This window comes from Apus apus, chromosome 4 (genome assembly GCF_020740795.1).
Source record: "Apus apus isolate bApuApu2 chromosome 4, bApuApu2.pri.cur, whole genome shotgun sequence".
In the NCBI taxonomy this organism is placed as follows: Eukaryota; Metazoa; Chordata; class Aves; order Apodiformes; family Apodidae; genus Apus; species Apus apus.
The window spans coordinates 86,390,249-86,403,932 of NC_067285.1; the positions used below are offsets into that span (position 1 = coordinate 86,390,249).

The 13,684-nt window shown below is 41.7% G+C and overlaps 1 protein-coding gene across 1 annotated transcript; it reads right to left on the bottom strand.

Annotated features, from left to right (window-relative positions):
• Positions 1-3,765: 3,765 nt before the first annotated feature.
• PAICS (phosphoribosylaminoimidazole carboxylase and phosphoribosylaminoimidazolesuccinocarboxamide synthase) lies at positions 3,766-13,447 on the bottom strand. The gene is made up of 9 exons (XM_051616539.1): positions 13,330-13,447; positions 12,355-12,552; positions 9,582-9,760; positions 8,698-8,877; positions 8,461-8,574; positions 7,086-7,169; positions 6,801-6,981; positions 5,665-5,823; positions 3,766-4,987 (listed from the first exon to the last, which is right to left on the bottom strand). The coding sequence occupies exons 1-9, from the start codon at positions 13,346-13,348 to the stop codon at positions 4,821-4,823; spliced, it is 1,281 nt and encodes a 426-aa protein (XP_051472499.1). The 5' UTR covers positions 13,349-13,447; the 3' UTR covers positions 3,766-4,820.
• Positions 13,448-13,684: the final 237 nt, after the last annotated feature.

Genomic DNA, 13,684 nt, shown 5'->3' on the forward strand with positions numbered 1-13,684 from the left:
CAGCACAGGGGAATATACACGGTGCTTGGGAAGGTGGTCCAGCTTCTCCCTGACACTGCTGTTAGGTGGTGGCAGGTTTTTTTCCTTTTTTTTCCTTTCCTCTTGCGTCAGACCTTACGTAGTGGTGGTGACAGAGGGCTATCTGTTGGGACTGCCACAGCCCGTCCCCTTGCCCATGCCGGTTTAGCAGACCTGCTATCAGACGTTTCAGCCTACTGCCCCCTGCTAGATGAAATCTTGGAAGCTCTGCGTTCCAGTGAGGGAGAACCTGTTCTGTGAAAAGCTCTGTCCTTGAAAAGACTTGAACTTGATGCTTGATCTTCTCAAGCATCTGTTGAGCTTTTGACAACCAGTTTGCTGTACTATTTTTCCATCAAGATATCCTCCTACTGGTGATAACATCTGCATCAGGAGGGGGAAAAGAGAGAAAAGCTGTTGTAGTTAATTCTGTTACCAAGTTCCACATGAATACATCTTAATTTCTTCTTCAAGACATTTTGAATTTTACTTTCTATGGGGAACAACAAATCTGTCTTCTCCAAGTCTGAGGTCTTCTGTACACTCAGGGCATACTCCTTGGGAAGTAAGTATTTCAGAAAGCTGATTTCAGTCATAATTTTCTTACTAAAGAAAGACAGCAGCATGTGTCTAAGGCCTGTAACAAGGCTCCTGAGGCAGAATACCGAAGCCCTAGAGGCAGCTGCAGCATAGCTCTGGTCCAGCCCCTGTTGCAGTTATTTAAGGAAACATTGAAACAATGTGGGGGAAAGAAGATCTTCTGCCCTAACAGATCTCTGTATGCCTCTGGTAGGTAAAACACTCTTCTAAGAAGTAAAGGAAAAGTTAAGTTTTGTTCCTTTCCTCCAGTAAAGAGGGAATTATAGTATATATTATATTGCTGTAACCTGGGTGCCTGTTCTGATTTGTAGGGTGCATATTATGAATGAATACGTATGCTTTGAGATCCTGGCTGGAACACTGACTTTGTGTATCCTGATGAGGCCCCAGTAAGAGGCAGTTGTGCCCTGTCACTATCTAAAATGCTTCTGCAAAAGCACAAGAGCAGTTGTTTAAGTGGCATTAGGTCCCTCTCACTCAGGTAGCCATTGCACAGTGAGTCTCAGGAGTTCTGAATGCACACATCTGAAATGGAATAGAGATTTTGGAACTGGGACTGCCACCCAATTCTAGAGGTACTTCAGCTCTGCAGGAAATTCAGGGTTTGTTGTTTGTTTTTAAATCAACCCTGTACGAAACTTTGAAGTTTTCCTCTTGTACATACCTCAAAACAGGTCTTGATTGCTTAAACAACCTTTACACCTTTTGTCTGAGCCCGGAAATTGAGCATTCTCATGTGTAAGCTTTTGGAAGTTTTGAACAGGCAAGCGTGCTATGGAAATGAGTATGACATGCTTATTGCAATGTGATCTAAATACAGGGCAACAGGCACCTCTGATTTTCTCAGAAAATGGCTCAAGATTTCCAACACTATTTCACAATAAAGCTCTATTGCTAAAGAAATCACCAGGGCTGTGAGAAAAGATTCGAATTCAAAAAAAGATTCCCTCACTCTTGTGAGGGAACAGTCATGACTTTTCTTTGGGCATTAATTACTTTAACACGTTCCAAAAAGAAAGGCTTCACAAACAGGGAGGGATCCCAAGAAGATTAGATAACATCCTCTCCTAGGCCTTCAGTTCACTTTTTACAACTCTCTGCAGGCAGAGGATATTTAAACCATGCTTTCAGCGTTCTGGATAGATGCTCTAACATTTGAACTGTGGATCAAGGACATATCAGTGGGAGCGATGACAGGTTTTCTCATTTTTACAGAGAAGTTTTGAGATTGGTTTGTTGTTTTTTTTTAAATGATGATATAAATGCTGAAAACTAGGTGCCACTCACCTGTACCAGAAGTGGTATAGGATGTAAAACAAGTCCTGCCCTCAGCATTCCTCTCTGCTAAGTCTAAACAGCTCCTTGCTGACATCTTTTAAGATCATATACTGTTAAGCAGGTAATTCTGCTAATTAGGACATGATCTAATCAGGGTCCTACGTTCCACAGCACATGCTTAAAAAACAGATTTTCATTACAGATATTCCAACTTAATTTTAAAAATGCAAATCAATTTCAGTAACCCCTCTATGTAATAGTTTTTGTGAAGATGAAAGAATTTGTTAGGATAACTTTTTTAATTGGACAAAAAAAGCAAGTGCTACAGGAGTAATTTCTGGTTGAAGAAATTCTCAGGATATTGCATCAATGTTGGAATGCTGATCCAAGGGGAAGGGTGGACACCAGGTGCCCACCAAGCTGCTCTATCACTCCCCTCCTCAGCAGGTTGGGGGGGTGGTGAAATAAGATGGAGAAAAAATTGTGGGTCAAGATAAAGGCAGTTTAATAATGCAAAAGCAAATATTTATTCTCTGCTTCTCATCAGCAGACCATGTCTAGCCTTTTCCTGGGAAGCAGGGCTTCAGTATATGGAGCAGTTGCTCCAAAGGACAAACACCATTAATAACAAATGCCCCCCCACACACACACACTTTCCTCCTTTCCCCCAGCTTTTGTTGTTGAGCAGCTGTCATATGGTATGGAATATCCCTGTGGTCAGTTTGGGTCAGCTGTCCTGGCTATGTCCCCTCCCCAGATATGGCCTACTCCCAGCCAACTGGGAGGCAAATATCAAGAGACAGCCCTGATGCTTGGCAGCACAGCTCAGCAGTAGCCACTACGCTGTTATCCGCACCTTCCTGGCTACTACCACAAAGCACAGCAATATGGGGAAAGGTACCTCCATCTCATCCAGACCCAATAGAGGAAGTATTTTCATTTCATAGGAAAGCTTTGTGAAGAACTTCCAGTGATAACAACTGATATGCAGCACTTCAGCCTTTAGGGCACCTCTATAAAGTCCTTGCAGTTATGGCAAGACTTTGCAGGTTTTATCTGCTGCTCACAGCAACACACTGTTAATGCTAGCTGCTGTGTCTTAGTGCTTCTTTGCAAGACAAGTGCTCAAGTGAGGGTTTGCTTCCAGGAGTTCAGTACAGACTGCACACAAAACCCCCAAACAACCCACCCCTTCCAAAAACTGAAGAATGACCATCTCTATAGCAACTAAAGCACTTAGCATGCTCATGCCCAATGCAAACTGGCACAATTTCACAGATTAAGTTAGTATAATCAGGGTGCAAGTAACTTGAGAATAGCAGCTAGAGACAGTACAAAACATTTCAGGTGTAACACTCAAACCATTGCCCGATGCTAATTTTTATTACATGGGGAAGACTGCACAGCCATGCAATGTAACAATGCAGGTAGAAGAGATACAAATGTCTGGCTCCAGCTGTCTGTCTCATCCTCATGCAAGGGTAGTCAGATGACTAATAAGCTTGACAGGTCACTTACCCATCAGAGCTGACACCCAGCGTAGTGTTGAGTAGGGAGGGGAAGAACAGGAAATTACACCTTCACCTCTTGTGTAACTCCACCCTCAGGTTATGTATTGTTACACAGCTGAGCTAACACCCTGCTGCCACCAGGAGAAAGATGAGCTGTACTCTCCTTAGTTGTTGGCTCTGGTTCTTGTCTGATTAAAAGATAATTCACTCACCCCTGGACTCAACTATTTTCACCCAGTAATTTTCCTGCTACTTGAATTTTATACCATTCTCTTTTTAGAAACTTGAGGTCCTGAAGTTAGGTACCACAGCTGATAGGTAGTTTTTGACTGTACCTACTCAATAAATCTCCCTGAAGTAGCTTTGACTTCAATAGTTTATTTAAAATTGTAAAAGCATAAATGTTACAGACATTGAGCAATTGCATATTTGTTAGACTCATACCTACTCAGAAGATGGGTATGTGCAAGGACAAGACAGTCATGCTCAGATTTCCCCCCAGTAGTTTGTTGCTTTAGTATTTATTCCCCAGTTCAGTAAAACTTCCATAGAAACAGTGAGGAACTACAGATATCTAATAGCTAATTACTGAAATGTGTAAAGAGTTTACCAACATCACTTAGCCCTTCAGGAACTACTTAAGTTAGAGATCTGCCTAGTATTTAAAAGGGCAAAGACTGGACTGGGCAAAGACTGGACTAGGCAAGAGGTACAGCAAACAGGCAACAGGCCCAGTTACAGTTCACTCCAATAATTTGTATTTATAGCTCTTGTTTAGAACAAAAGAATGTGTCACCTTTATCACATTCCAGAAGATAGCAATGGGGTATGTATACACACACATTTTAAAAACCCAACATGTATGTATATACATTTTTAAAATAAGGCAAGTATTAATTTCAGGCTGTGAAAACATGTTTCCAGCCCCTTTTCCTATTAATACAGGATATGTTGCAATTTTATTGCTAAAGAAAATGGATCATCATTGCAAGCAGAACAGCATCAGTACTGGCTTTAGTCAGCAGTCCAGTTGAGTTAATAAGGTTTAAGATACACATTATTACTATGGAAGAACCGTACTTTTACAGAAATACAGAAGACTAGGTGAATTACATTTAGATCACACCAGATCATTCTCTTGACATAGGCTGTAGTATATACTAAAAAGCAGAACAGCCCCATTTTGGAGCAACAGAAAGATACCTAAAATACTACTTCCTCATCTAAGTTGTTTTATTAAAAAATACACAAAGGAAGGATGAGGACACAACATACTTCATCTGCTGCTCTAACAATGCCTTCTGTAAAAAAGGATGCAGGACTTTTGAGCTCATCCAAATGTAAATCCTAATATGACTCAATATGCACAACATTATCTTTGCGTAGTTTTTAAGTATTACTTCTTAGTATGATTTACAAGCTGCACTCTCGAAGTTTTTTGTCAGCCTGCTTCAAGGAGATCCAGGTGTTTAACATGTTTGATCGCAGTTTGGCCCACACCAGATGGTTGTTTAACCCAAATATCTGGGCAGCAAATTGGGCAGCTCCTTCAGGTGACAGAGTAGTAGGACAGCCAAGACCTGCAGAGAAGAGTGCCACTTACCAAAGCGTATTTTATAGTCAAACAAAACAGTGCCTCTGAAGAACAATTTAAGACAATGTTCATGTCAGCTTCCAGGAACCACATGATCTAGTTTTAAAACTACCACTACTGCTTCATGGCAAGCCAGAAGCCAGCATACTAAATGACTGCCCTTACACAGAGGTAGCAGACTTCTGGGCCTCCTAGTTGCCAAGCATCCATTCAAGTCAGTAACAAAGGTAAAAATGCATTGAGGTAATAGAGTTAAGCTCTTACCTACATTAATTGTGGATAAATATATATTTTTATATTTGATCATAACAAAAATGCAGCTATACAAAATTCAAAATTCAATTATTAAAAAATCAATTATTTAAGTCTCCATTATTACTAATTCCAATTACTAATTCAAATTTCCAACTGGAATATTTAGCAAGGATAAACCAAGGTTTATATTTTTGCCAAGATTATTCCTATTTAATCTTTGCTCCGTGTGTTGGGCTTTTTGCCATCAAGACGTCAAAGACTGTATGCAAGATAGTTCTAAATACTTCGTTTGCTACTGATTCATCTAGTTTTCCAGTGTTTTTCCATGTGTTTGTATATGTACGTACACTAGAATACAACAAAATAGAGCTAGGCTAGAACAAGAGTGCAAGCTGAAGATCATCTTACCACTAGGTAGTCTGAGAGAGGACCACACATCCTGAGCACCCCAGTCAGCTGAGAGCGGAGGACAGTTGACAACTGGGTAAGCAGTGTTGCCAGACATTACTGGCCCCAAACCATTGCTTCTGCCGGCTACTGCAACGAACACTGTTGGAATTCCATCTCCTGGGGGAAGGAAAACATTCAGAAATAAGCAACCCACCTTTTTCTCTACTACTTGCTTTCATGGAAACTTTGAGTCCACAATTCTGTTTGCAGATACTTGGTCAATTCCATTACATAGGACTAGAATTTTGTCTCTTAACTTCCCCCTATACTGAATATCTTCCACATTTTGCAGCCTTAAACGCCAGCTACTGTTTATCATAACTGAAGCTGGCATGTCTTATTCTGAGGGGATGTCTCAGTATCAGAGGAATAGGTGCTGCTTAGCTTTGTAGAGAACATAGCCATTAAACCTCTGGCAACTTTAAGCGTTCCTCTTAAATCTTATACAGTTGACTTCAAAGTAAGTGTTTCTCAACTATGTTTATCATGTTTGTAGTTTCACTGAGTAGAAAGTATACTCCCACAAAAATAAATACTTCTTATCTCTCCTCTTCAAAGGTGTTTATAGCCTAGCAGAGATTAAGTTTTCTTGGTAAATATAAGAATTTAAATGAAGTATCTTTTTTCTCACGGCATCTAAAATGATGAGCAAGAATATTTTCACGAAACAGGCAAGAGAACGTGGATTAAAGTAACATCTGCCTTACAAATAACACACTCACTCAGCTACATAAGCTACTACTCCTCATTTCACCTGCAAGATGCTACAATAAGAGTATTAGCATGATCAAGCCTCAGGCAAGGTAGTTTTGACACTGGGTTAAAAGCAGAGATCAGACTTATAGTAAGGGAAGTTGTGGCTGAGCAGTAGGACAACATTTTACTCTGTAATTGCATAGTGCAGTTTATAACCTGTCATTTTATAGCTAGCAAGTGTAGAACAGCATTGTAACAGATTGGTGTTCTGTTTAACAAAAAACCAAAACAAACCAAAACAAAACCACAAAAAAAACCCCACACAAATATTTAAGTTACCAAGTTATTCTTGAACATGATACTGTTTCAATTCGAATCAGTAGTTCTTTGGCATTTACCTTCATATTCTGCTTTGATCCTTAGGGTTTCATCTGGCCCTTTATGAGCAGAGGTCACTCTTAACTCACAAGGAATTCCAAAGGTTGCACATGCCTTCTTTATTTTTTCACAGTGACTGAGGTCAGAAGAAGATCCCATCAACACCACTACTCTACCTTGGCTCTTTGTTTTCAGAAGCAACTAGGGAAAAGAGTAAAAGAAGGGTGAGGGAAAGAAAAGAAGTCAACAGTATTCAAGACATGCAGTTATCTAGGTCTAGATCTGTTGTTCATAAAAACACATACCTCCACTCTTTCTGCAACCCATTCAAAGTTTTTCTTAACCATTTGAAGTGCTTCAGGAGTCACTTCTTTCAGATCCCGGTAGGACTGAAAAGAGGAAAAAAAACGTATTGAAGCTGTTGTGTTTTGGGTACACAAAGCACTGATTTTGCTACCATAATATGTAAGAACTTAAATATTTATGCTGTTTCTAGCAATGCCACAGTAAGGAGAACAGACATTGGTACAGATATAGAAGAGTGGATAAGAAGCAAGGAAGAGCTATTTAATGAAGAACCAACTCAGTAGACATAAACTACCTTTAAATTACAATTCATGACTATTTGCAAGACAAAAGGCTTTTAGCTACAAGGGTGTCAAGGTTTTCCAAGCTTCCTAAAGGGTAAATTTAAGGAAAGATATACAACTTTTTAAAAACTCGATTTGTAACTACATTATTGCCTGCAGTAACACCGAACCAGCCAGCCTAGATTCTGTATGATCTTACCATATATATACACCTTGTTTTAGGAAGGTGAGTAAAAGCACTATCAGACCAATTCATTCAAGCATGTCACTACATTAATGCAGGTAAAGACAAGAATAGAGTAGTTCTGCTTCCTGATTTGAAAGTCATACCCCTCCTCCCACACGCACATTTCGAGATCTTCCCCTGCAAATTATAGCCATTTTCTCTCACAGGGTCTCTGTTACTGGTCTCAACAACTGTCAGAGCAGCTCTTTTGGAGCAGCATTCCCAAACTGGTTATTTCATAACTATTTATCTGTTAACTCAAAGATATTTGACAAGTGTAATGTCTAAAAGTTTAAGTATAGGACAAGTTTTATTTCAAACTTGTGTTTGCAGCCCTCATGTGGACACAGAATGTTAGTAAGACAAAGAAAACGGAATATTGAATTCCAAGCTTAACCAAGATAACTTATGAAGAAAAGCATCCTCCCTGCAGATCCCTCTTATGTATCACCAGATCTTTTCTAGTAGAGGATACCACTCTGAATTAACAGGAAAACTTGGAAGAAGACCTGGGAACCAAAGCTTCTATTCTTCCTACCAATTAGTTGTCCAAATATTTTATTATCTGCACAACAGTCAGAAATTCTTACTACCCCTGGAAGCCACACACTTCACTACAACATCTGCAGTCAACAGTGCTGTTGGGTATTCCTATTGAAGCTACACAGGCAGAGGATTTTTCTTCTGCCATAAATCAGAATCAACTATTTAATGAGAACAGAATCAGGTATTAGGTACCCTATGAGCTGTAACAACATAAGACTTTCTAGAAAAAGCCTCTCTGAAAGCAGATATTTAACTGCAGGGTTTACTTTTTTCCTTCTCCTTCCCAACTGATTTAGAAGGTAAAGATTATAACAGTACCTGTTTGTCCTTCTGCTGGCTTCTGTCCCCTGATGGCCACAGCCTCCATGAATCATTATCAATAACATCAGCAAGAACAATTTCTTTTGTCAGAATATTAACCCCAAATTCAATCTAAAAAAAAAACAACAACAAAAAACAACCACCACAACAAAACAGTAAGAAATCCAATCTTAGGAACTATACAGTGACATATTTCCTGTCAAACCAGGATCATGAAAAATCAGATTCTTATACCTTCAGGTCCACCAGAGTGCAATTTTGGGGCTGCCATGATTTTTCCAGGATCTCAAAAATAGCTTGAGTAGAACGAGCCATAATATCCACTTCAGTCTGGCCAATAGTAAGTCCAGCAAAACAGAATTTTGCTTCAATTATCTGCTCCTCAGACCACTGTGGATCGTTATTAGCATCATCCTGTTAAGAAAACCCGAACATATACAACATGTAATTCAAGCTTGCTATAAGAGGAAAATTACCTAGCATTATCTTCTAATGGCTTTGCTTGTTTATTTTTCAAAGAAAAAAACAACAACAAACAAATACAGGCTTCAAGCTAGTATTTCATGATTAGCATTAAAAATGTAACAGCAATATTGAAAACACTTGCTGCAACACCCAAACATCTTCAAAAGCACTAGGTTTGGACAGCGCCCCTAGAATGAGGGTACACTAGACACAACACTTTAGGTCATAGTTTACAAGACATTTATTTCTGCACACATTTCCAGAGAAGTTCAGAATCCTAAGTGACTAGCTAGCTACTTACACTCACCATTCAATTACCCTTTAATTTCTTCAAATATATCAACACATTGGTTTCAAATAATGCCTTGGGCTTACGTCTAAAAAGTATTTATACCAGATAAATAAAATATTTTCTTATTTCACATACAATTTGGCTTGTTATTCTTCCATAGCTCTTTAAGGCAGTATTATATTATATGCACTTTAAAGAAAACAACTGTTAGACAAGAGTGCAAGAAAACATTAGGATAGCAAAATTATCAATACTAAGAGGATTGGTCAGCCACAAGCACTACTTGCTTTATTTACAAGCATTTTGAAGGAGATAATACCTCTGTTTAAGTTTGATTAACGTTACGTGAAGGGAAACTTACCTTGTAAAACATCTCAATTTTGGGGGGGTAAAACTTATATCCTTCTTTGACACCAGGGTTTCTTTTGAGGAAGGAGCCAGTAGCAATTCTCCTGCACACCCATTCGATTGGGATCATCTCACAATGAGCTGCTATGAATGCTGTGTCACTGTGTTTCCTGACAAAAGCCGTTTTGATTCCTAAATATAAAGATGGCAACTTAGTTCCATTACTAGACACACTCAACAGTTGAAACAACAGTCAAACATCTTTAAGTACAAATGAATCTTGTTCTTCTCTGGACTTAAGGGACATGCTGAACTTCTTCAGGGTATTTTAAGCCCGCTATGGCACTGCAAATGTTAATCAATGCAATTATCTTCCAAAAGTCATTAGTTTTGCCAGGTTTATCATACAGTGCTCTGTTGTAGCTCAGAACCTCATGCTCTGGTCAGAAATCCTATTCTTGCAAATAATTTTGTTCACAGAGCTTTTAGAAAGTCTGTCCCTCACAATGGTTTGTTTTTGAACAAAAGTTAGCAGCAATCAAGTACCCAACCATGCTCTCTAGTGGAAGATCCATTATACATGCAACAGCAATTGGAGGCTTTCAAATGAGTTAGGGAACATGGCAGTCTTTACTAGGTTGTTTAATGAGGGAGGATGGGGCAGGGAAGAGAATTAGTCCTGCCTTTCATTACAAACTAACATTTATTAGTGCACAAGGTCTTAGTGATTTGATAGGCAAAGGCACCAAGATTCAGAAGTGCACACACACACACACAAACGCTGCAGCAGGTCAACCTTCTTACATAAGTCTAAGATGACCCCACATTAAACAGGGACAGCCAACACACACAGACAGGTGCTGTTGCAAAATGGCTCTTTTTTCAACTTCAGTCTTGAGGAAAGTCCCACCTTTCTCCCCTGAGGGCAAGGCAACTGGCAAGTGTAACTGACATCTGCCAGAAAAAGAAGACAAAGAAGCTGCATCCAGTCAAACCGAAGTAGCTCTATTCCATTCCACTTCCAGAGCCATAAAAGAAGAATTAGTCTTAAAATACAGCATTAACATAGACTCCTCAGATTTTGTTGCATTACCCTCAAGGGCATAACGATTTAAATAATCAACCGCACAGTTAAGTCACTTCTAAAAAGGCATTATGTTCCCTGCACGGTTTACTACTACATGTGTCATCAGTGTGGATGTGTTTCTGTAGGGCCAACATTAGCTCTATTATAAAACAGAGAGGAACTTTACCAGAACTTTGTAAATCATCACCTCTGAAAGAGCAGGTTAAGAAGAGTTGCGCAAAGCACACAAACTACTTCTATGATAAGGCATTCACGTTATCTGCAGTTTACTCCAGTCAACTAAGCAAACTGGAGAAGAGCCCTGAAAGTTCCTTCATTGCTTTAAAATACAACTGCAGTTTACTCTGCATATTTTTCCACTACACCTGAAGTTACTGAGTATAAGCCATTTAAGGATCTTTGAGAGGTCTACTGCACAGCTTCTTCACATTTAAAGTTCATATCTGAAGGATTTAACATATTTTGATTGTTACCTTTACCGTTGTCATTTAAGAATTGGGCAAAGGGTCTCAGTTTTTCCTAAATTAAAACTGGTACTCCTAATCAACTGCAAATATAATCAGAAAGACCTTGGAGGCTTCTTTGTATCGTATGCACACTAGGCTTCCTAAGAAAGCCAGTGACTTTGGATTATACTGCCTGACTTGATGTATCTTTGTCTCAGCTCATATTTAAGAACTACTTACACAGAAATACAGGTAGATACAACTCTCCAGAAACCATCTTTCTCTTCCTTACATATGACATGTGCTAGGACTTCACTGTTGGACTAGTAACTGTTACTTTATATGCACTTTATAACAGATAATACAACTTTTAGATTAACTCAGCTAGTACCTGAAGCCATTTTTGTGTGAATGCTTCAAAGTGCACTGAGCACACAGGTATAAGCAGTTCTCAAGTTTACTGATGCCTTTATTATAATACCATTTACAGACTGAAGTCAGAAACCCACCAGCATAAAATCCTCTTTGCAACTTGCAGACTCCTCACCCAAAGGTGCTTTCTCAAAGCAAAGATACTGGCTCCATTTTTGGAGGTGTGGTGCAAAACTTACTTGAATGACTCAAGTTAATTATGTACTCCATGAAAGCTCGCCTCTAGGATGAGAGATATTTTGAATCTTTTAAAGTAAACATTAAGTTCCAGGGACATTCAATAGAGATAGATTCACGTATTTGCAATATAGCCCTCATTACGTATTTAGGTACAAAGCATACAGACACTTAAATGTTGATACATCAGACGCAACTGAGAGGGGAAAAATAAAATAATTTAAAATTATACTCCAATTTTATCTTTTAACATCTCTACACAAATTTCATACAGCTTATACATAATTTGGTAGCGCCACTAGTTAGCAGTGACTTTTATGCAAGCAGATGTAGTACAGAAGGCAAGATGGATCCAGCCCAGTATTACAGGCAAGCACGGGGGTAGAGAAAAACTAACAGAAGTAGAGGGGAGGATTAGGGGTGTGTCCAAACAAGCAGGAGAAACCATTGCAGTGTTATCTGCGATTAGAAGATTACTTCAGATAGCCTCATGTTTCAAGTGAACAAGCTGCCCACCACTCAGGGAAAAGTGTAACTAAAAACTAACAGAAAAGATACTCAAAAAACCCATCAGTGCCTCATGGCAGGATAAACCAATACTCAGAAACAACACCGTCATTATACTCTACCTTTGAAATACTTACCAGCTTCTTGAAGCAACTTGAACACGCAGCTAGTGGTTATATTGGAAATGGCAGCCTTCCCTTCCATTCGGTCCTTCCTGGCTGCGTTGCCCGCTGTTATTTGGTCTTTTGACTGCATGAGAACACATCCCGGGACATCTGGCAGCTCGTACACTTCTTTCGTTTTACCTTCATTAACTTTTTTACCAAGTTTCAGGTCTAGAGAAATAAATCAATACAACCAGTTTTAGATGTAAGGATTTTTTTTCCTTCTTTACTTTTTTCTTCCCCCCCCCCCTTTAGCAAGTTCACCTACTTTATAAGCTGCGTGCAAAGCGAGGCCCAGCAGGGCCAGACACTGCCGTACAGGAGCACGAGGGGCACCCCAAGCTCCATCCATCACAGGGCAATTCGGTCAGGATTCCTCCCGAGCAGCGAGGAGGAAAGCAATCGCCCAGCGCTGTTGCCCACGGGGCTGCGGCCCCACGAGCGACGCCGCCGTTAACGGGGGGCAGCTCCTCGCCGGAGGGAGCACTCACCCCATACCGGGCACCGCTCTCCACCGGCCACCGAGGGTCGAGAGGTGCCGCCCGCGGCGGTGCCGGCAGCAGCCGCGCCGCGACCACCGATTGTTTTTTTAGCTTCGGGACAAACCCAAAGTTCAGGAAAACAAACGGCGCGGGCGGGCAGCCGCAGCCGCCCGGAGCACCCTCCCTCCTCCCGCGGCGGGTGAGGCTGGAAGCTTCCCTGGAAGCATTCACCTGCCCCTCGCGCCTCTCCCGCGGAACGGGGGCAGCCGTGGCCGCCCCTCCGGCTTCGGCGCGGCCGCCCAAAGCAAAAAATAAAAGACCGCAACTTTGCAGGAAAAAAGTTCGCTCCCGAGCACTCAGAGCCCAAGCCAGGCTGACTGAGCACCAGCCCGTCGGGAGCGGCACCCCCTGCCCAGCCCCCCCCGCGCTCTGCGGGCCGTCCCCCCGCGGCTTGCCCTGCTGTTACCTGATGCTGCGGGGGCCATGGCTGCGGTGGCAGGAGCGGGAGCAGGCACCTGGGGCACAGAAGAGAGGCTGAACGCACGCTGCCGGGCCCCGCCGCCGGGGTAAGAAGGGGCCAGCGGAAGGGGCGGGCAGGCGGGGCAGCGGGACACGGCGCCGCCCGCCAATCGCCACCCAAGGCGGCGGGGACGGCCCGCGCCCCTCTCCGCCCCGCCGAGCCCCCCGGGCCGCCCTCGGCCGTAACCCCCGCCCCCCTCCCAGCCACCGCCACCCTCGTGCAAACACGGCCCCGGCCCACTTCCCGGCCAATGCCGGCGCCGCGCCGCGCCCGGCCCCCGGGCTCCCCGCGCATCCCACCC

Coding starts and splice junctions, on each gene's coding strand:
- PAICS (XM_051616539.1), bottom strand. Junction 6,982..7,085: donor GGGTTGCAGAAAGAGTGGAG/GTATGTGTTTTT, acceptor TCTTTTCCCTAG/TTGCTTCTGAAAACAAAGAG. Junction 4,988..5,664: donor CTCTCTCAGACTACCTAGTG/GTAAGATGATCT, acceptor TCTTCTCTGCAG/GTCTTGGCTGTCCTACTACT.